The 23,741-nt window shown below is 41.5% G+C and overlaps 1 protein-coding gene across 7 annotated transcripts in view; it reads left to right on the plus strand.

Moving 5' to 3' along the window:
• ENAH (ENAH actin regulator) overlaps positions 1 to 14,459 on the plus strand; it is a 72,709-nt gene extending 58,250 nt beyond the window's left edge. For 4 of the 7 annotated variants that reach the window (XM_081000141.1, XM_081000140.1, XM_081000139.1 and 1 more), the window contains 9 exons: positions 887 to 1,651; positions 4,102 to 4,394; positions 5,082 to 5,215; positions 5,530 to 5,584; positions 6,101 to 6,149; positions 7,341 to 7,407; positions 8,992 to 9,070; positions 10,098 to 10,155; positions 11,149 to 14,459. In XM_081000141.1, the coding sequence (XP_080856267.1) occupies positions 887 to 1,651; positions 4,102 to 4,394; positions 5,082 to 5,215; positions 5,530 to 5,584; positions 6,101 to 6,149; positions 7,341 to 7,407; positions 8,992 to 9,070; positions 10,098 to 10,155; positions 11,149 to 11,186 (1,538 nt within the window). In that variant the 3' untranslated portion in view covers positions 11,187 to 14,459. The remainder of the gene's footprint in view (positions 1 to 886; positions 1,652 to 4,101; positions 4,395 to 5,081; positions 5,216 to 5,529; positions 5,585 to 6,100; positions 6,150 to 7,340; positions 7,408 to 8,991; positions 9,071 to 10,097; positions 10,156 to 11,148) is intronic. The other 3 variants (XR_013984508.1, XM_081000143.1, XM_081000144.1) reach the window with 3 other exon arrangements.
• Positions 14,460 to 23,741: the final 9,282 nt, after the last annotated feature.

Raw genomic sequence — 23,741 nt, forward strand, 5'->3', positions numbered from 1 at the left:
ATTTCTCATGTTTCACATGCAGTTCTTACTTTTGGGGCATAGTTTCTACTTACTGTTGATGAAGTGTGAGCTTTCAACTGCAATCCTGTTCTCACTTACCTGGGAGCAAGTCTTGCTGAACTCTGTGGCCTGGTTCAGATACCATTTTAAATCATTGTTAAACTTAGACTATGCTTTAATGTGAACGAGCAGGGTGGCTGGCTGTATGTTGCATGCTATCCCATGCCTGTGAGTTGATTCTCTCTCAACAAACCATGAGTGGTAAGCCAAGAAGAAATTTTGTCTTTTGCTCAGGCTGCTAGTCTCGATTCACATGTAATGTGAAACCAGCCTCGGGTTTGTTGAAGGTGTTGGGGAGGAGTACAGCAGGGACTTTCAAGGACTGTGCAACAGCACACTGTTTGTTCACATTAAATCATAGTTTAACTTTAACTATGATTTAAAATGATACCTAAACCATGACAATGGTGCCTACATCTGAGCAGAAAATGCACTGTTCATATGCTGAAATTGTCATTCAGTAGTATTTAAAAAAAATAAAATCTTAAGATCACTTCATTTGATTCCAGCCAATTGATTTTGCTGATTACCTTTGAGAACTTACTGTGTAGTGGAGGGGTTTGGGCATTGTTGTTGTTTTTGCATTTCCAGAATGTGCTTGTAAATTCAAATGTTGGCACAAATATATATGGCAAAATTGGAAGCATCTGTTGACAGTGTATAAATTCTCCTAACAGTAATTTACTTGTGCCTAATCCTCTGGTACTAACTATAGTCTACATTTATACATTTTGTTTGAATGCTGGTTTTGTTGCTTCATTAGCTCCCTTTTTCTCTCTCTCCTCTTTTATCCTGCCTTTGCTGCTGCTTTCCATCTTCTGTCCAGCTCCATCTTACGACAACTCCCCGTATAGTACTTCACTTCCTGAATACTCCAGTTGCCAGCCTCCTTCGGCACCACCTCCTTCATATGCTAAAGCAATGTCAGACTCTACTCCGGATTATGCTAATGTGACTTCTGCACAATCGGTTTCCTCTCCCCCTACACCACCACTAAGGCACTCTGCGTCACGTTTTGCTACATCTTTGGGCTCTGCCTTTCACCCCGTCCTTCCGCATTACGCCACAGTTCCTCGTCAAGTAAACAAAAATTCTCGGCCACCTTCACCCGTGAACCCCCCAGCCCCTTTGCCCCCTAGTACCAAGTCCACTACTTGGTCTGCTTCTAGTTTTGCACCTCTTCCCCCTTCTCCTCCTGTAATGATTAGCAGCCCCCCAGGCAAAGCCACTGGCCCAAAGCCTGTTCTCCCCATTCCAGTAACCGCTCAACTCTCCCAGTTGTCCCCATCCCCTACTGCACCCAATGGTCTTCCAGAACTGGCAAATTATCCAGCACCTTCGCCACCTACCTCTGGTCCAACGCCGCCACCTTCCTTTCAGCCTCTCTCGCTCTCTGGACCTCAAGCTTCCTCTCCAAGTTCCCCATATGCCTCGACTCCCTCATCCAAGCCTAGTGTTCTCCCTTCTCCCTCTGCAGCTCCCCCTGCCTCTGTTGAGAACTCTCTAAACTCTGTGCTGGGAGACTCCTCTGCTTCTGAGCCAGTCTTGCAGACAGCCTCTCAGCCGATTGAACCTCCTCCGTCCCAGCAGGGTAAGGTTTCCGTTACTGCTACTAATTAACTAATCAGGAATGCACTCAAAACTAATTTGCACCTGAAACTTGATTTATCCTGAAGAATTAGCATGTTGAAAAGCTGCAGTGATCTTAATACCCTCAGCAAAAGTTCAGCAGAATGTCATGAGGAATTGTGAAACTTTGAAAAGTGGAGATACGTTTTTTCAGTCAAATTTAAATAGTGTATTCTGTTTTTGTTTTTTCATTTCTGGAAGTCAGCTGAAAGAGTTTTGCTAGGTGGTTTCTTGCTTTTTAATCATTGGACATTAAGTGAAGAATGTTGACTGTGAATTGGGTTTTTCTCAGTTCAGTATTATTCACAAAAAGTATACGGAAAGCATAATTAGTAAGATTTAATACGTCCATTTACACATACTTTAATTTGGTTTGTTTGTGTATCCAAAATAGTTTTTAAATTTCAGGTGTTGCATCGATTTAATATGTAGCTGAAATTTCTGAGGAACCCAAAGGCAGTTACTTATTGTGATACAAATATGGTTTATAACAAGATGAATTGATCCTTTTAATGTTTCCCTCAGTCTGGGCTAAACATTTTAAAGAGTCTGTTACTCTAAATAACTCACAACTCAGGAGCAGGCAACCCTTTATTGATTTGAGGTGTTCCACCACTGCAAGGACAGATGAAAATCAACTTGCATTCCATAGTAAATTTACTTCTGTAATTGTGGACCACCCTTGGTTAGGGATTTAAAAAAAATAAAAAATCTAATCTTATTTTTCATCCAGGCAGTGGGGCAAAACTACTCATTCTACCAACATTTAAAAGTCTTCTAACTCACTAATGTATGCTGTATTAATATTTCTGGAAATAAGCACGGGCATGAGGTGCAAATGTATAAGGTATCTTGTCTTAGGTTTGCTTAAATTGGTGGAATTTAGGCCTATGTTCTTTAGACTTATAGTGGGGATACAAACATTATTGATGTTGTGATCATCACCTTGAAAGGAGGGTATTTTTTATTTTTCTTATATTATGTATTTTGTGTTTTTATGTTGTAAACCACCCTGTGGTCTTCAGATACAGGGCAGTATATAAATTCAATAAATACAAATAAAGAAGAAATGTAGTAGAACTGGAAAAGGTGCAGAATGTGGGCAAAATGATGAAGGTGATGGAGCAGCTCAGAGCTTTTTCGTTGGTGAAAAGGGGGTAGGCATAATGGAGGTGTACAAAAGGGAATAGACAAGTTTTTCTTGCTCTTTTAGTTCTAGAACCTGAGATCATCCAGTGAAGGTGAACCCTGGGAGATTAAAGACATACAAAATGAATTACTTAATTCACCTAGTTTAGGCATGGGAAACTTCCTAGTACAGCTCCCAGTTTCCCCCTCATTGCTGTCTCCCTAGCAAACCACACCCATCTTTCTCACATCTGACATCATCTGTGATGTCAGGTGTGGGGCAGGTAGAAATGTGCCTGCCAGTGCACACCTGGGGGATCTTAAAGTGCACTGCCAAGGGAGGCTCCCCCTGTCACAACTGATCAGCAGATTGCTGGTGAGAGCAAACCAATTGGAGTTGGCTGCCCTATGAATTTACTTATGGGGAACCCCATAGCCAGCAGATTCCAGCCAGAGTTGACCAGCTGATTGGTAGCTTCAAGCAGCACTTGTCTGGGCTTGAATACAGAGGTAAATGGGTCACCTGGTATCATAGTGCTGTCTGATGCTTGACAGGTCAGAGTCACCCTTGGAGGGCGAGAGAACGCAGCATTTGGCCCACCAGCTGAATCCAATTCCTCACTCCTGATGCAGTGCGTAGTTAAACTATGGCATTTGGTACCACACGATGTAGTAATAGACACCAACTTGCACAGCTTTCAAGTAGGGTTCAGTACATTCATGGAGGATAAAGCTATCAATGACTATATGAGGGCTATATGCTCTCAATACCTGTTATTGGGAATCATGAGCAGGAGAGTACTGTTGTGTTCCTGTCCTGCTTATGGGCTTCCCATATGCATTTGGCCACCATGTGAACAGAGTCCTGGACTAAATGTGTCCTTGATCTGATCCAGCAGGCTCTTCCTATGTCATTGGGCTTCTGTGCATAGATTTTTCTTGTGTACATCATGTTTTACCTCTGTCTTTTACAGTAGGGGTCTGTTTTGTTTTTTGATAACGTTGTGCAAAGGCTGCTCAATATCACGTCCCTCAAAACATTCACATGAATTTTGTTTGTGGCATCTCTGTTTCCTCTTAAGAAGTTTTGAGGGTAGTTTTATTTCAAGCTGAATTGTCTGTTCATTACTATTAGAATGAAGGAATGTTTTTCTTTGATATTGAAACCAGCATGGGGACCATCTAGGTTTTTTTCCCCTTAATGTAGTATAGAATTGGTTTCCTGACAGTCTTCCCTTTTTGTCACAATTTTTGTTTGGTTTTTATGTGTGTGTTTTTAATTAGGTGTTATCCAAGGACCACCTGCACCCCCACCCCCACCCCCTCTCCCACCTGGCCCTGTCCAGTCACCACCAGCAGTCCCCCCTCCCCCTGGACCCCCTCCCCCTCCCCCTCTTCCACCATCGGGGCCGCCTCCCCCACCACCTCCCCCCCTTCCTAACCAGGTTCCACCCCCACCTCCGGCCCCTCCTCTGCCTCCTGCGGGTTTTTCCATGGGATCGATGTATGAAGACCACCGTCCTTTAACAGGACTAGCAGCTGCTCTTGCTGGAGCCAAACTCAGAAAAGTATCGCGGGTAAGCACAGTTCCAGACATTTTAATTTTAATTTTTGAATTAAGGTCTTCATCTGCTCAGACTGTTCATAACGAATGGCTAGAACAGTGATCAATAATGTCTCTAAAATGCCTATATCTAACTTTATTAGAATTAACTATACAGTGGTACCTCGGAAGTTGAACAGAATCCGTTCAACTTCCAAAATGTTCGGAAATCAAAGCGCGGCTTCTGATTGGCTGCAGGAAGCTCCTGCAGCCAATTGGAAGCCGCGGAAGCCCCATCGGACGTTCGGGTTCCAAAGAACGTTTGCAAACCGGAACACTCACTTTTAGTTTTGCAGCGTTCGGGAGCCAAAACGTCCGAGTACCAAGACGTTCGGGATCCAAGGTACGATTGTAATGGGATACTGTTCAGATGTAACCCAGTATTGGCCTTGCAGGTCAAATTTGATAGGTGGACAGGCTGCTGCTGTGCTTCTGCTGCTTCCGCAAATAAACAAAACAAGGAGCACATCTTGGAGGCTCCTCAGCCCTGGGGTATGGCTGGGCTTTCGCTTAGTCAAATTAGGCGACCTACCGGTAATTATTAAAATACTTCGAACTTTCCCCAGACTATTTCAGATCTTTGTTGCCATCTAGAAAATCTGACTCCTCATTCTAACAATATAATTTACATGTCTTTACTCTTGGGCCTTGTCAATTTTAGAATGAAGATTCTCCTAATACCAGTGGAGGAGCGAGCTCTGCTTCGCCCAAAACAGATACTGGCCGTGGGAATGGGCCGCTCCCGCTTGGAGGAAGTGGCTTAATGGAAGAAATGAGTGCCCTGCTGGCAAGAAGGTAAGATGATAGTTTAATTTTTACATCTTTAATATAGTTCTCACTGTACAGGTTTGGCAGGTGTGTTTTTCCCATCATGGGAGCAAATGGCAAAGAGCTATAAACACCTCAGATTCTTGGTATGCATAGTGTATGATGCGCCTACGATGTGAGCACATTTTCAGTGTTGCACACTTAAGTTTTTGCATGTTGAGTGTCATTTGTTTCAATGAGGACAATTTTCACAAGCTGCCAAGGAGCGATAGCAAAGCCATACATTGGCAAGCAGTGTTGAATAAGGAGTAACTGAGTTCACTTTTTGTCCCTGCTTGAAGGAGACGAATTGCTGAGAAGGGATCATCAGAAGCAGAAACAAAGGATGAAAAAAATGTAAGTTGACAAATTAATCTGGCACAATATGCAACATATCATATAACCAAATTACAGGTAACTCACACCTTATGCTTATTTTATTTACGTGATCACAGCTTTGCACACACCACACAGCTGCGATTGTGAGCTTACCTGGCATCCTCTCAGAGCACTTGCACCTCCTGCCTTTCTTGCTGGGCTTTGAGAAGGCAGCAGGAGGGCTCTGAGACCCTGCCAGAGCTCTTAGGCCACCTTCCCACACCTGGGTAAGCAGCCTTCCACCTTGCAGAGTGGTTTTACACGTTTTTGTGTTTATACATGGACCCTCAGAACCAAACCCTCACATAAGATGCAAATTACCTGTATTTTAATTTTTGAGATTAACTTGCCTTAATGGGGAAAACTGCTTCGGTGCTTCATATCTGCTAAAAAAAACCCAATAACTTTAAATGTTCCATCTGATTATGTCACCTCACTTCTGGAAATTTTGACTAGACTTGCAGGTTGATTGTATTTTTCATCTAATTTAAATAGGAAGAACCAGAGCATTCAGCTTCAAAGCCTCCTTCAACAAGCACACCTGGTAAGTTGTACAAAACTGTGACATTCACATAGCTGACACAAATTCTGTGCATTCATTGTCCTTGCTTTTAAGGTTCACTTTCCAAAATCAAGTATGTCAGTAACAACTTAAGCTCTGTATCTAGAACAGATTTCTAGTTTGACAAGCAAAATAGCAATCTCTGCAGCTTTTAATTGGATGCTGTTGCTTACTGTAAATATGGATGCAACAAATTTCTTAAGATAGAAATGTTTGAATTCCTAGAATAATAGAATTATAGTATTGGAAGGAACCCCAAGCCTCATCCAGTCTAACCCCCTGCAATGCAGCAATCTCAGCTAAAGCATCCATGGCAGATGGCCATCGAACCTCAGCTTAAAAACCTCCAAAAAAGGAGAGCCCACCACCTCTTGTGAGTTCTTCAAGGTCAGGCAACCCCAAACTCAGCCCTCCAGATGTTTTGGGACTACAATTCCCATCATCCCTGACCACTGGTCCTGTTAGCTAGGGATGATGGGAGTTGCAGTCCCAAAACATCTGGAGGGCTGAGTTTGGGGGTCTCTGTTCAAGGTGTTGTGTGTACATCAGGTGGGATTGAAGCCACCGTTTCCATCTTAACCTATCGTAATGGGGCTTGTATATGGGCTCCCTTTTTTTTACTCTTCCTTTCAACCAGTTTTTAAAAAAGGGGAATATAGCACATATTTCCTTTTAAAGGACTGGTTGAAAGGAAATAGGTAAAGGGCAGTGAGGTAGATGATAACCAGTGATTCAGCATTGCAAAATTCTTAGCAGGAGCTTAAAAAAAATCTCTGAAGTGAGAGGCCCACAGGATGATTGAGTTTGTACGATGGTTGTACATGGGAACAAAATGCCCTAATAGCTGGGGTCTAAATTGTCTCTGTCTCCCTGGAAAGACTTTCAGGTCACAGTGTATCACTTACTGAAAGCATTGCCTCGGCATGCTGGGGGTAAAATTCAATATGGATTATTGGGAAATGGATGGAGTACACAAGACAGCAAGTTTTTCAATATCACTGCTTAAATCTGTGGTACACAGCCAGGCGCAAAGTGATTAGAGCCGTACAAGTCATCTTAGCTCATAAAGATTACTCTTTTTAAAGTACTGTTGTTAACAGCTCAGAGAAGGACTTTTATACAGCAGTAAACAAATGTATGTAAGTAACATCCAGTGATTTTTATCTCCTGCAGAGCTAACAAGAAAGCCTTGGGAAAGAACGAGTGCAATGAATGGAAGCAAGTCACCCATTATCTCGAGGTAGTTGTCTTTTGTTTGCAGGGTACAACCCCCACCCACCCCAATGTGACTGGAACAGAGGAGTTTTATTTTTAAAAATTGGATATTAAAATGCAAACCTAAGTATTTTATGGCTATAGATAGTGTTCCATATCAAATGAATCTTGTACCAAGGAGTGGAAGAATCAAATACCTTTTAGCCCTTCAATTATTTGTCCTTTAAAGATTTTTGTTTGTTTGTTATGACAAAGCATGCAGTGAAAGATGAAGATCAGTAATAAAAAAGGGTGAGGTTACTTTCCTTTTTCAAGAAAGCCTGATATTGAATTATTAATTTTACATTGTCATAGCAATTTTCCCTCAGGAATTAAACAAGTAATATATTTAGAATAAAGTTATACTAAACTTAAGTAGTAGATTGTGTATGAGTTCAGCATTAATAAGGAGTTGAAAAATGATTTCGCTACAGAGTGTTTCCCCCAGGCTGAGGACAGTGAAACAATTGCTGAGATGGCTAGAGCGCTGGTGGAGAAAAATTTGTTCTGAATCGGACCAAACATGAGTTAGAGCTCAACGTCGAGCCTACCAAGTGGTGATAGCAGCAGCGAAGAAGACATTCTTCGCCGCCTCTATTGCATCTGCTGAAAAGAGTTCCATGAGACTCTTTCAGGTAGTTCGTAATTGAACAGAACCACCTTCTCTATTGGGGACCTATAAGGACTCCCAAGATCTCTTGCAGTGATTTCACACACAAAAATTGGAGATAAAAATCACTCAAATTGGAACTAGTGATGGTGGTGAAGGTCCTGTGTGAGTGACTGGATGCGGTTGGATGGCAGTTAATGGACTGACATTGAATCCCAAGAAGACATAAGTACTGTTTCGGGGGGTCAGGTGTGGGGGACTCCCTGGTTCTGAACGGGGTAACTCTGCGCCTAAAGACCAGGTGCGCAGCTGTGGGGTCATTTTGGACTCACATCTGTCCATGGAGGTGCTGGTTAATTCTGTTTCCGGGGCAGCTTTCTACTAGCTCCATCTGGTGTGGTGGCTGAGACAGTGCCTGACTAAAGTAATACCTTTAGTGGATTCCTCCACTAGATCAAAAGCCTGTGGACAGAAGGAGTCCATTGTTCACTGATAGTGAAGTTTGGGTCCAAGCTTCACCAGCAATGAACACACTAATGTGCCACGTAACCAAACATCCCATGGCCTTCCATTAGCTGTGTGTTTTTAGAAGGACAGAGAATTATTATAATTATAATTTAATATTGTAGCTGCTTTGAAGACTTTATATCAAGGCAGGATATAACCTTTAATGTAAAGGAATGCACTCAGAAGTGAAACTTCCATTTAAAATCAACAACGCAGCATTCTACTTTTAATGGTCAGACTGCCATTCTTCCGATATTTTTCAATTTGAGCAAAAGACCATCTGGGTCCAGCAGAAGCAGTTTGCTCATCAGTCAAGAAAACAGAATAATTAAACTTCTTAACTACTTGGCGGGGTGTGTGTGTAAAGGCATGGTAGGCAGTAGATCACTGTTCTTATAAATTGAATTGCTGGTAGCATAGTTAACTTGAACCATGTTTGTTTGTTCTTCACAGACCAAAATCTGCATCCTCTGGGCAACCCAGTACAAATGGAGTACAGTCTGAAGGGCTAGACTATGACAGATTGAAACAGGTAAATATTTTATACTAGAACTCTGGTCCTAATGTTGTTTATGATATTGACTTTAATTATTTCTGGTTGACAACAAACTTTATTTCTATAATTTCTCCGCCATTTGAGCAGCATGATGGTGTACAACATGATGGAAAGAATATAAAGTACAACAATAAAACATTTTTAAAAACCACAAATATGCTTAGTATGCAGGTCTTAAAGCAGTCTATTGAAAACATCTACAGAAAACATCTAAATATAGCTGCCTTCAGTCACTATGAAACACTTTAATGAAAAGGTTATAACCAGTTGTCAAACTGCCAACATAGGTGGTTAAACATGCATCCCACGGATATTATTAAGCTTCTGGGCTTAATATCCTGGTTAATTAACAGACATTAAACCAGAATTCCCAGTTTTGACCTTAATAAGGAACTCTAGTTTTAAATGAGCAGGATCTCTGAATGAATGGCAGAGGGGACATGGGCAAAGTGCACAGGCCTTAAACCTGTTTCTGGCTTCATAAATTGTGGTTATGAAGTAGGTAAGAATACCTCCTAATCTGACATAGAATTGCTACTTCGCTAGTTTCACTGTAAATAAACACTTCTTTTTAAGGCATTACATCAATACTGCCCCAGTTTTACATAACATTTCCTCTGGGAGGGGGTTTTTCTGAACACAGTGAGGCAGCAAAATCACCCTTTTCTTCCTTATCCCATCACCCTTGCCTATCTTGCCACTGAGATCCCTGAGTTTCCACAAATAGATGCAACAATCAGCATGTGATCAATTCCCAGATTTGTATGGTGGAGAAGAATTAGCTCTACATTTTGAGCTTGTGTTCACTGGATTTTCTCTGTGCACAAGCGCTATACAAAAGTAGGGGGAAATTATAATTTGATCTAGGTCATAGAAGCACCTCATTTGGAGTGTCGCTACTTGAAATTTAAAAGTAGGCTTGTTAAATCTTTTTCAATTTTGATACCTTTTAAATTGCCTTGGGCAAAACTTTTGACTTTTTAATTCTGTTCTGATACCATAGGATATTTTAGATGAAATGAGGAAGGAATTAACGAAACTAAAAGAAGAGTTAATTGATGGTGAGTATTTCAACCTATGACTGGTTTTCAGGATTTTAAGAATGGAATTGTATGAATGAGTTAGGGATTTGAAATGGAAAATTCTCAGACCTCACATGCTCACCTTTCATTGGCAAATGATCCTGACCCCCAAATGTTCCACTATCACAGTTAGAATGGAGGAGTATGTTTCAACTGATCAAGAGTTTGGCTTCAGGTCCATGAGGCCTCTATCCACTCCTACCTGAATTGATATCTAGTTTTGGGGCAAGTCACTGTTTTGCCTCAACCTCCCTTTCTATAAAATGGTGATGTAAATATCTGTTAAACTGGCCTGCCTTCAAAAGGTGATGTTCGAATATAAACTTGGAATTTAAAGCAGACTGCAGATTAAAAGCTCTGGATAAATAGTAAATGTCCTAAGACCCTGCCCCACTTTATTATGTACTTGGGCTGGCTGTGGCACTCCCAGAACATTAGATTACCAGAGCATGGTTTACTGTGACAAGGCTATCCATCCAAGAGTAACAGTAGCTGTAAACCAGCTAGAGCTGGAAAAGGGCACTCAGCACCACCAGAGCCACTTGGGCTTCCCTGGACAAATCTGGATCCAGGAAAACACCCAGACTATGTACCTGGTTTTTCATGGGAAAGATAATCCCATTTAGAGTGTGCTGTCTATCTAATTCTCAGACCCTAGAAACACCTAGCAACAGAGCCTTCATCTTGTCAGAATTCACTTTCAGTTTATTAGTCTTTTTGGGACTACCACACTATAATGTAGCTCCCTCAGCCTGAAGACAGATGAGTGCCACAACCCCGTAGTCGCCTTTGACTGGACTTAACCATCCAGGGGTCCTATACCTTTACCTTTTACCTATAGCCACATTGTCTGTACTACGGTTGAGGAAACACTGTCTTGATACAGGTTTTCTCAAATGAACAGACCACATCCTTTCTCTGTTGAGATACTGAAGAGTTTTAACAGCAATTTCCCTCCTCTTTCCAAATCAGCAATCCGGCAAGAACTGAGCAAGTCGAATACAGCATAGTAGGACTTAGCCGTTGTGACCACTGGTCTTGGCACAAAATCGACTACATTTTGCGAGCTGTTAGAAGAAAATGGAAAAAATACACTTGGAAGAAGGGCAAGATTCTGAAAGCTTTCAGACATCACTTCGGTATACGATTTCCCTTTGCTGCTGTTTTCTGACTTTAAACCTGGTGGAAAATGTTCTTAAGTTGCGGTAACGATTTATGCAGAAAATCCTATACTGTCAGACGAGATCACAGTGCATTGAAATGTTTTCATATCGAGATGAAGCTGCACATTCACAATTCATTAAGACTAAAAGAGAGAGAGAGAGAGGAGAGGGAGAAAAGCTTGGGAAGGCTTTTCAGAGAGGTTTTCTTAGTGAAGGATTTAGCAAGTTATACTGTTGTACAAATGTATCTCAGGTTAGTCTTCCTATCATATGGGGTGTTTCCATGAATTAAAGATCAAACATGACTTCAGTTCACAAAATAAATAACAGATAAGAGTATGTTGTAAAATACAATATTGGTGAATGAGGGATCTTCTAGGATGTGATGATATATTGAGTTTTGGAATCTTATGATAGGAAGCCTCTCTAGTTAGCCTTCGTACATTTTTGTAGGGGAAAATGCAAATGCTGTCCTGAGTATAAAGATGTAGATGCCTTCCTAAATTGTAATGCTTTACCAAATCTAAGACTTCTCCAGAAAACAAATCAATGGTCAAATGTAAATTGTTAGATTGTTAGAGACTTACCGTAGGTTTTTGAGCTTTTAAGATTTATGCATGTAGACATTTTTGTAATATAACACAACCACAGAGTTGACTTTTTAATTTAAAACATCCTTGCATGCCACAAATATTAAGTAGCCTTTTTACAGTAAGGCCTAGTTAACGCCCAGGCAAAACTTGGGAGGTGTAGGGTTGGGGGTAGGGCGACTTTTTTTTATTTAAAAAAATTTGTATTAATTACTGCACTATTTTTCCTTATATTGCATGCATGTGTAATAATAAGGAAAATGTTGTGACTTATCAGTAACCATGTTAAATAGAAGCAGATACTTAATAATTTTTTTGTATCATTTTGTTTGTATTTCAAAATTAGTAATGCTTCAGTAAGAGGTTTGGAAACCCTTAAGCGATTTTGCTTCTTTTTCTTAACTTGGTATAAAGTTAAGCATCATGATTAAACTTAGAGGTAATTTTTTTAAAAAGAGGCATACAAAAGTAGTACAGAGCAGTCTTTCCACAACAGCTACTTGAACCTGTGCATTGAGGTCAGTTTCTACTTAATTTGGGAGTGAGCATAGTGCAAGGGTTATTTATGCTGCCAATCCTTTAATCCCAGTTTAAGTGACTAGGAGCAGGTCATGAGGTCATGTACTTCTTCCCAACCTCTCCCCAACGTAAATTCCTCCTGCCCTTCTCCCCATCTCTGAATCGTGGTTAATGGTTGCATCATCACTGGCCGTAAACTTGACAATACCATATTTTAACCAGGACTGGAAAAGCTTTTGGTGCCAGTGCTGCCTGTAACCAGGGTTAAGGAGCTGGGGGGTGAGCAGGTCATGCCAGGAAAGGTGCACATTTTCCTACAGTTTGCTCCTGTTCCTTTAACCATGCAGTGGACCTAGGTCAGGCATGGCCAAATTTGGCCCTCCAGCTGTTTTGGGATTACAACTCCCCATCATCCCTAGCTAACAGGACCAGTGGTCAGGGATGATGGGAACCGTAGTCCCAAAACAGCTGGAGGGCCAGGTTTGGCCATGCCCTGACCTAGGTAGTCTAGGTCAAATATTGATGCACAAAGTCACACAATGGAAAGTCTTAAGAACAGTGGTGGCAACAACATATTCTTCAAAGATGAAATTCACTTTGTTCCATCTCCTGTTCCAGTGTCCAAACCTTTACTAAGATATCCCATACAGACTTCCAGAAAGGGATGGGGTGGGGAATCCTGCCATTTTAAATGTTGTAATTCGGCCAATAATGTGCAACAATCTCTAATTCCCACTGCCTCTTAAATTCTCCATGCTATATAATAGTGCCATATTTATCTTGTGAGCTATGCTGATTTGAAAAAAATAACTTGTGGCTATGGACAGAATTACTCATTTTCTTGAATTACCCACTTTCATCCAGTTTAGTTCATAAGAAAGCTTTATTTACCATATCCTCCCAAGTGTTGGGCACCAAAGCAAATTAACAGCTGCTTATTGCTGCTTCAAGTTTTCATTGAGGACATTCTCTGTTTCCCCTCTTTCTGTAAGATGGAAGTATGACATATAAAATATGATCCAAAAATCAGTGGTTACATTTTTTTTTAAAGTGTTATCTGCATGCATTAGTTGAAGGCATTTTTTAAAATAACAAGGCAAACAGATGTTGCTCTCAAATTAAGAGGAGGCATTTTCATCTTTTAAAAGTAATTTCTGATTAAACAGTATAACCCTAAATGCTTACTCTTTTCAGAAATCATGTCTGATTTTGTTTGTAAAGAAAATTCAGAGATAGCCTAGCAGAATGTTAGAGGTGTAAGTGGTCCAAAGGTAAGAAAACTGAGTTACTAGATTGTGAACGAAACTGGTTAATGCACTAAACGTTTTGTGCCTTGGTCTAAAAATAACATGATTTCTGTGCAAAAGGAAAAAAGAAACAGGTCTTTGTACTCTTTCTACATGCATAGTTATGTGATCCTGAATTGGACCGTTCCAGGAAATCCAATTTTAGTTAAACTGTAAATTAAGGCTGTTTTAATGACAGCTATGCCATTGCTAGATAGTCCTGTAATTAAAATGAGCTACAGAGGAAGCTTAGGTTATTTTAATTACTGTTCTTTTAAAAAAATGTTATGATGGTTCCTGTGCTTTTGTACAGCGGATGCCTTAAGCTGAATATGGTTTAGGGGATCACTTTTAATTCCAGGAAGGTATTGCTTTCCTCAACACTGTGATCTGATCTGTGATAAATCTGTCCTATTCATATACAAGTGGCTAACAAGTCAATTGCAAACAAACTGAATGTACAAATCTTAGTGCTGGTGCTGAAATCTCTTCAGAGTTGTCATGAAACAAAGTTCATTGTTCAAAAAGTTTGCAAGCATCAAGTGTCAATCAAAACTGAAGATGAAACACTAATGAATGTTGAATTTTCATGCATTTAGTTTTACCTCCTTTTGAGTTTTTCAGTTAATTCTCTGCTATTTTTACCATATTGTGTCATTTTAAAATTTCTTAAAATGCTAACTTTGTTTTGTTTGAGCAGATGAAATAAAATTGCAATATATACATGCTGCTGCTATTGTTTATGAGACTTGATGTCATAATGAGAAACTGATTCCTCCTCCTTGGCGTCACCTATTCCTATTGTCCTAAATTCATAGCATACTAAGCATGCTACCTCCACAAAGAATGTAACAAATAACGCTCATAATTCAAAACTTATGCTGAATCCAAGAAAGTGGAGCTATTTCATCTTGAAGTTGCTTTTGAGCTTTGTTTTGTCTCCATCAAGGCTCCCCATACCAATGAATGAATGAACACACACAAACACAACACCACACTACATTATGCTACACAAAAGCAACACCATACATTTTGTCCAAACAGTTGTTTGTGCTTGTTCCTTTGTTTCATTTCTTTTAACCCATTAGTCCCCACCCCTTTTTTTTCTTTGCTGACATCTTGTGTTGGATATAACGCAAAAGTGATTTGTGACGCTTTCTTTGTCAAGCTTCCACCCTTTCACTCAAATCACTTCTCACTTTCTAGGTAATGTCATTTATGTGATTTGTTTTGGGACTACAGTTCCCATCATCCCTGACCACTGGTCCTGTTAGCTAGGGATGATGGGAGTTGTAGCCCCAAAACAGCTGGAGGGCCAAGTTTGGCCATGCCTAGACTAGATCATAAAAAGCTCCCTGTTTAAGTTAGAAAGACAAGATCAGACATTAATGAGGTCAAAGAGAAATTATGGGCTTCATTAATTAAATGGAACCAGGGAGCACTTTCCCATCAAGTAGAGAGTATGTGGGTATCTTGACAGTGACATTAGAAAGAGGATAAGTTGTTTATATATGTAGAAAACAGAAGCAGAGGAGGAGGGACATTAAAGGCATAAACATCTGATTTGAGGCTGGAAGGGAGTACTATGGATAATTGTTAAAACACTTAAGTAGGTAACCATATGCCTTTCACATAGGAAACAGCATTTTGAGGGCATTGGATTGTGTAAGCCCAGGTTTCCCTCTGCTGACTACTGTTGGAATTTCAACTATTTAGGCATGAGCTTAGTTTGTTAAAAGCAAGTAAAATGTGACACTCCATAAATAGGATTTAAATACTTTATACACTCAAAAGAAATATTTGTCCAACTAAATCATACTTGGAAATAAATGGACTTATCTTACTTTGAAGAGTCTGTATGAGTAACCACTGGATACCACCTTATGCAAATAACTACACTGGGACATTTCATTTTCAAAAATTACGTCCTAGTAATTAAAGCCTGCCAAGCTATCATACATCTCCCATGAGGGAGGGGAGGGCTGTTGTCCCGTGTTGGAGGGGGGAGCCACCAATCATATTAAAGCTTAGTGCACTGCATATAAATTACAACTTATTGAGTGCGTAAGTTTTGGGAGCAGATGGATACCATGTCAGCCTGATCAAAGTTCTTAAGAGCCACATACAGCAAGGTTTTGGTACGCACCACAAGAAGCACAGTCCTTGTTCCTGCAGCTTCCCCATTAGCACTCCCACATATCGCCTCCACAATTGGTTCATTTCCCAGGATCCAGTCATTGCTCTCGAGTTTTTCATGGCATATGTCCCTCCCCACGTCTGTCATTCATCCAGCTCTTCTTTGGTAGGTGGGTTGTCCTGTTCTTGCTGCTGCCACCTTTGCTCGATTATGCCAGATGGTGTTGGCAGTCGCTAGCAGTTGTGTGTTGATCCGCACAGCCACCATGGGAAAACACAAGATCACCAGATTTGCTTGTGCCGTAGCTGTTGTGCCCAATAGCATTTAACATTCTTTTTTTCTTGCCATCTCTTTTCAGGCATTTCCAAGGGTGATGCTATAATCATTAGCAGCTGGTGAACAAAGCCAGCATTGTTATTTTGATTCTTCCTTCCATTTCGGTCATCACAGGAGCAAATGCTTCATAATCACCTGCTTCTTGTAAAGGCCTTTAATGCGTTCTCCACAATAGCGGTGCCTTCTTAAAGCATTCCCTAAACCAGCTCAGCATTGAACTGAGCCTAGGCAGAATTAAATTCCTTTAATTCTTTTCTTTTTAAAAAAGAAAAAAAGAATGAAATGTTGGCAGGAACATTGTAAGATTCCATGATGATCTGTTTACAACAGGGATGGAGCACCTATGACCTTGATAAGTGTTTGCTGGTCTACATCTTCCATCACCCTTGAACTTGCTGGCTGAGCTTCTTGAGACAGTCCAGCAATATCTGGAGGGCTGCAGGTTTCCCTCCCTTTGTTTATGAAAAAGGGATGGACAAACCACCTGGAGAGGGACAGGAAATACTGAATTGGGCTGAGAATGGGGGGAATCACTTGGACTGGGTCTGAGTGCAGGTGCTGGATGGTAGGGAAGTGATTGGACTGTGAACCCTGTGAGGATAACTGCCCACTTTTTTGTTCCCCTACCCAGACAAACTGTCTGGACAAACGCCGGCTCCCTCGGCCTGTAAAGCGAGATGAGCGCTGCAACCCCAGAGTCGTCTGTGACTGGACTTAACTGTCAGGGGTCCTTTCCCTTTCCCTTTATATTGGGTTGAATGGTTCGTGTGACCCAACCTAATAGGGCAGGCAGAAAGCCATGAGAAGGGCATTACACCTCTCAGTTCTGGGCAGTCAGGGAGGCTGAAGGAAGCAGGAGAGACTTGTGCTGCCTCCAACTTTCCAAGGCACATTATATAAATAGAGCTGATAGGCCCCTTACTGAATACTGGATCTTGACCTTGGCTTAACCAGGCTGACAGAACAGCACATGTTCCACTTTGAGAGATTCGTGCTGCCACTTAATTTCCAAGGCTCTCCATGCAAATTTCAAAAAGCAGATCTGGCTTGATAGAAAATTAACAATATCTGAAGCAAGATGAGATCAAGAAAAAGCTATAGCAAGTGCATTGTACCCAGGCACATGGAAGGCAGTAGTTATCTGAGAAATTCAACCTCACGAGGCAGAAATTTCATACATGCCACATGGATCTCTCTGAAGTTGCCACTTTCAAGATCTTAATAAAACTCTCTAATTTAGAATGTAACTTTAAACAAAAGCAACCCCTCTTTTCAAGCACAAGACCTGTCTTTGCTTCATTTTCCTTCAAAGTTGAGTGTTTTCCTTGCACAAACGTACCAAAACAGCAATGGTTTAAGAAATAAGCGACCACGTGGTCTATTGCAGCCTTTGCCAATGTAGTCCAAAACATCAAGAAGGCACCGAGTTGGGGAAGGCTAGCGTAGTGGTATTTTAGAAGTTCAGTGTTTTAAAATATTTAAATGACATAAAAATGGATGACTGTCGTCAGTTACTTTCCAACAATAGTAATCCCAAGTATCTGTTTTCATCCTGACAGGCAAAATCTGGGGAGAAAAGTAATGTTTTGGTTTTTCACAATCAGACACAACGCAGAAAGCACCTTGTATGGAACTTGCTTGACAGTAGGCTCTCAGTCTGAGAGCTACTGTGCTATCTACATTATGTTTAAGACTTCATGTACCATATACCTACAAAACCAAAACAACACTTGAAAAGTAGTAAGTCCTTTCATTTAGCAACTATTTTTCACTATTTGGAAGCCATAATTGCTGCTGGTGGTGCTGCCTACATTGGACTGCTTACTGAGAACCTTTGCAACTTAAGTTGATAGCTTCCTTGTAAATCAGAGCAGGGAAGTCAGACAAACATGAAAGTAACTTGGTGTTATGAAATTCTCTACTAGTATCAGATTCAAGTCCATTGCTTGTACTTAACATTCTTGTATTAACCTTTCATTCCCCGCTTAATTTTATATATACATTCATTTAACAGCAATAATTTCTTGCGAGTTTTGGGAAGGTGGTCTTTGGCTTGCTGTTGGCCCTTGCATTTGTAATAAAACCCGATCTAAGCTATAGTTATAATGGCACCTAACGTCTCTGTGTCGCTTAATAAAATGAACTCTAGACCTGCATGTCTTTTCCTTGGCAGCTACTGTGGTCTAACATAAATTTGTCTTAAAGTTGCAAACCACTAAGATAGGATGCTAACATAACCTAGTAAGGGGGGGCGTGTTAAGTAAATTAATTCAGTTTTTATATTGATAAGTACCTAATTCAAGACTTAGATTTGATAAAATGTGGTACATACAAATACATAGCTTAATTTTGTAAAAACCAGTTACAGCTCACATTGCTGAATTTTAGTGTGTGCATATATATATATATAATATATACGTGGTGCATATATGTGAAGTGTATATTTCACTAATCTGTAAAATATCCATGAATTGATTTGAGTTCTGCGTTTAATATAAATTCAGTTCCAGTTGTAGCATTAACTGGGACAGGAGTTTTCTGCCAAAGTGACAAAACAGGGGGGAGGGGAGAGTGCAAACACAGTGTGTGTTCTCTATAAAACAAAAGTGCCTTAATCTCACATTAAAAACTGTATGAAATGCATGCTAATTTTCTGTAATCACTTCTATACCTAATGTGCATGGCATTAATATGTAAGTCTGCATAAATAATCATCATTGGAATCAGGTTGCTTTCTTCTGTCCTAGTTCTTCCATCATGTCCATTCTTTTTGCTTTGCTGGTTTTCTAGATGGTTTCTTACTCTGACACTTGGTATCTAGTTACCTTATGAAATAAAAGTTAATCTTATGTAAAAAAAGTGACTGTTGTATTATTTTACCCCATCCAAAGCTCTACTGAACCGTATACCTTGGCAGACTGTAAAGAGGGCGTAAACTTTAGCACAAGGAAAGCCAGTTTCTGTTTGCTTGTTTACTTCTCTTTTCGAAGTTTTGTATCCTGTCCTCCAAATCCATTCATGTTACCGAGAGCAGCTTACAACAATCAAAATGCCACAGCCTGTGAAAACAATATAAAAACGGGCTCTGCAAACCCAGCACAGCAAAAGCTTGCTGGAACAGGAATGTTTTTGCCAACTGACAGCAAGTGGCGAGGGCAGAGGTATTCTATAGTATGAGGGTGTCCCGTGAGAGCCCTTTCTCTCCTCCAAGCCAATTGCACATCACCCAGAAGTCAGACCCAACAAAGGGCCTCTGCAGTCGGCACCAGATTTTGGGAAGTGGACAGGATGATCTAGAACAGGATGGCCCAACTGTTCATATCAAGTGGGCCTCAAAAGTCCTTTGACATGGAATCTGCGGGCTGCTTCGCAAAATTGGGAAGGTGCTAACTAGGCTTTGGGAACGGGGCTGGTGGATTCTAGGGCCCTGCCAGAGCCCTCACACCTCTGTCCCAAAGCCTAGCATCTTGCTTACCTGGGTTTTGGAAGGCAGCACAAGGGCTGGGGCATGGGGAGGGTTCAAATGTTGCTGAGGGCTGCCAAAGAAGGCATTGGAGGCCCTGAGGCTGCATGTTGGAGCACCCTGATCTAGAAAGAGGCAGTCCTACTCAGCCCATTTAGAGATTTTAAAGGTAGTTACTAACACGATGAATTATGCTTGGAAACGAACTGACAAGTATAGACGTTGATGGTTCAGATACCGGCTAACAAATCGGCTTCAGTCCAGTGCTGATACACAATTCAAATGTAGAAAAGCACTTTTGAAACAATGCCTGCAAGACTCGTGACCTGCCAAGGCAGGTGCCAGCCCAGTTGTGACGGATGGTAGTCAACCAGAATTTCTGATGTATGCTTGATTCTGCTAAAACAAGGGAGTTGCTGCTGACAAGTCACGACACATTGCTGCTTGTCGGCTAATGACTTGGGCTGCCAGGTTTGAAATATGAAAATAAATGACAGTACCATAATGTGTTTACTATAAACTCTGTGATCAGATATACGATAAAATCCTCCTAAAAAGCTATTTTATTCATAAAATTTGTTTCCAGCTCCTCAGCATAATGTCCCAGGTGGGGTACAACAATATATTTTGCAATTATAAAACAAACAGTTCCAAATAGAACAGTTATGCTGCTGTTCACCATTGTTCTTCCTACTTGCAGTGTGTGCCTGTATCACATCACACATATCTTTAGGTACACACCCAAAAAATGTAATCCTTCTAAAGGGGGAAATGGCACAATGATCTTGTACACATTTCCCCTTTGAATCAGATAGAATTCACTTGAAACTGTTTTTGAGTTCCTTTGTTGAACGTTCTTAACAGGTGAGTAAAAATGCAACGCGCCAAGCCAAAGTTGCGTCTTAAAATAAATTAGTAAACTACTGTGTCATGCGCTGTACGCTAAAAGAGCTTAATATTACCATTGGAACTGTAGTCCACCTCCCACCCCCATTGCCACAAAGATCTGGCTTTCTCGGGTCCAAACACTATACAAAATTACATCATAAGCTGCGTGAAAAGGTATCATTACCCCAAGAGTGATGTAAGTGTATGACTCTCTAGAGAAGCTATTCCACAACCTCAACGCTGCATTGTAATTCCTAATGCAGGGATAGCAAATGACCACTTTTCCCCTAACGGCTTAAACCTGAAATTATCCATTCCTCTTCCACTTGGACCTTTTTTAAGTGAGGGGTTCCCCCCCCTCCATAGTAATAGGCCTGTTTGTATGCTCTGCGAGGAGATGGAATATCACTGGGGAAGGTCTGAATCCATTGCTACATTAGAACCAGACCACACTACTAACCCACCTGGTTGCCTGTTTCCCAGTGGCATGGGAATGCACCCCATACAGGTATGTTTGAAGGTTGAACCCCCCTCTATTTTAGCTAGCCAGCCTCACTCTCTTAGGTTTCCCACATAATCCCTACAAAATGTTCTAGTATCTGACTTAATCCAAAATGGATGGGGTTTGTGTCTTCTCCCATACACACACAGTACCCAAACGTTTGCTGAGTTTATTCTTCGGAATAAACGCTCTTCAGGCACGACCACTGAAGTCAGGAGAGGTTGTCAGTCCATGCAACCCTAGGCATGCCTAATCAGAAATGAGTCACACCACGTTTAGTTGCTCCCTGTAAGCTTGCACAGGATTTGCATTAATATTAAAAGCAAATATTGTTTAAGGAACATAGGCAACTCTAAGGGAAAAGTGTGCTAAACAAATGTTGCCATCCTTTGCCGTGCAAAAATTGTTCTGCTTGACAGTAGTGCTACCAAATATCTGTCCAGCCATGAAAAATTTTGCTTTGGAGGATAGAAATGGATGCATGTTTTAGTTTTGAAATTATTTTGTTTGCAAAGACTATATGTTCATATTTGGATCATGGGTATCCTTGGTTGGGTCATCTATCCGTAACTCATTTTGATAGCTGCAACCTAATCTGCTTGGGGAGCCTTTAAAAAAAAAGGAGGACAAGAAAATACAACTTCTTTTTCACAGAGGCCTTAAAGAGCGCACTTCTTCTTCTTCTCCCCCTCCTCCTTCTTTGGCAATCTTCCATAAACACGGTTTTAACAATGAGTCCGTAAGTGACTGTAGAGGCCAATTCTGGATCCACAGTGGGGACCTTGGTTTCCAGGTGGGAGTTGATCACGGTGTAGATTTGCCAAGCGTGCCTTCCTCTTAGCACGTTTCTCTCTTGCGTCCTGAGTTTGGTAAAGGCTGTTCTCCAACTGGAGTGCTTGCAGGCCAGTGTTTCCCAGTTGTCAGCATTTATACTACATTTTTAAAGATTTGCCTTAGCGCTCTATCTGTAGCACAGTAGTGACATCTTGTGGGCCTTTTAGGCAGGTTCATTATTCATTTTTCAAGGTGCCTGAAGAACAACCAATGTTACAACAAGGATGGCTTTGCGTTGGTTGAACTAGGAAGTTCTCTCTTCAACATCTTTAAAACAACTGTATTTTAATTATTTTAAAGGCCTCATCTAAAATGGTCTGATAGACTGATTGCCTTAACTGAAGATGTCTTCAACTAAGTCACACCTTTGGTGTACCTAGTTCAGTATTGTCTGCTGACCGCCAAAGTTTCCAACAGAGGACTTTCCCAGACTCTTCCTGAAACTACTGCTAGGCACTGAAACTGGGGCCTCTTGCATGAAATATTGTGCTCTGCCACTGAGCTACAAGTCCCCTCCACCAGGGTATTGTATATAATTGTCATGGACTGGCTGGATGCAGAGGAGTGGGGGAAGGGACCAGCTTGGGAACCCCCGAGGGAACCACCAGGGGAAGATGGCTTAGAGCCAGGGTGGGACGACAGTGATCAGAGGGAGCAGACTGGGAGGAGGTGGTGTCAGAAGCTGAAGAGGTAACAGGGTTTAGTGAGCAGGAAGAGGCTGTGGCAGAAAGCAGCCCAGAAACAGAGGCAGAAGCAGAAGCAGAGGGGGCCCAAGAGGCAGAGTGGAGGCAGGCTGCTGAAGAAGCCAGGGAGTCTCCCCCCTCCTGCTGCGACCAGCTGCCCTCCCCCCTGGTCTCTCAGAACACAGAGAGGAATGAAGAGGGTGGAACAACAAGATACAAGGCCGACAGCCTCAGGCTGCTGGGAAAGGAACCTGTGAAGGACGAGCTGTGGGAAGGCAAAGACCTTGCCTCACTGGGGCAAGACCTATTGGGAAGAGTTGCCATGATCACGTTTCTTTGAATAAAGAGTCAATTTCACAGGCACTGGTGCTTTATTGCTGGCCTGCTCCCTAACAACAATTTATGCAACTAGTGAGCAACACCAGCGTGGATAAGCGTCTTGCAAAGCCACCCTAGAGTCACTCCTCTCCTTCCTCCCCAGCATGGCTGTGCTTTGCTGAAGCAACTTAAACAGGTAGCAGTAGGAGCAGCTGCAGAAAGAATAGCAATGCCTCTCCCTGCCCCCCCTTTGAGAAGGAATTGAGACTTCAAAGTAGCTGCAAGGCGCTGCAAAATGTCGGTTTTGTTTCTTCTACCCCTCCTAGCATGCCTTGCTACAACCTGAGATTATTATTTTTTACACTAGGTGTAGTCTAATTTATGGCGTCTTCAAACCACCTCCTGCAGATCAGAGATGTGGCCCAAGGACCACATTCACCCTTAGCCAACCCTCTGGGGTTGCCAGTCGTGGACGGTGGCCAAATGTGGGCCCTTTCTCACACACACACATACATACACAGAGGCAAAGGTAGGCAAACACACAGCCCTCTCCCTCAGCTGATCCATGGAAAGTGGAGGAGGAAATTTGCATCTCTGTTGGGGCACTACACTCAGCTCACTCTAGCACTGTGTCTACTTTTTCCAAAAACGCTATCATCACCAAAATTGCTTGGGGGTCTTGGTGGCTCAGAAATATTTTCAGGGTGGGGGGGTCGAGTGGATCATGGCCCTGAATTGGGATTAGTCACCCCTGAGTTAGTTCGTGCCTGAATCACACTTGACATGTTTGTTCCTTGGCGGCTTGTTTCTCATATTCATACAATTGACAATCTATCCCTATAAAGT

The sequence above is a fragment of the Podarcis pityusensis genome, assembly GCF_964106645.2.
Source record: "Podarcis pityusensis genome assembly, chromosome: 3".
NCBI lineage: Eukaryota > Metazoa > Chordata > Lepidosauria > Squamata > Lacertidae > Podarcis > Podarcis pityusensis.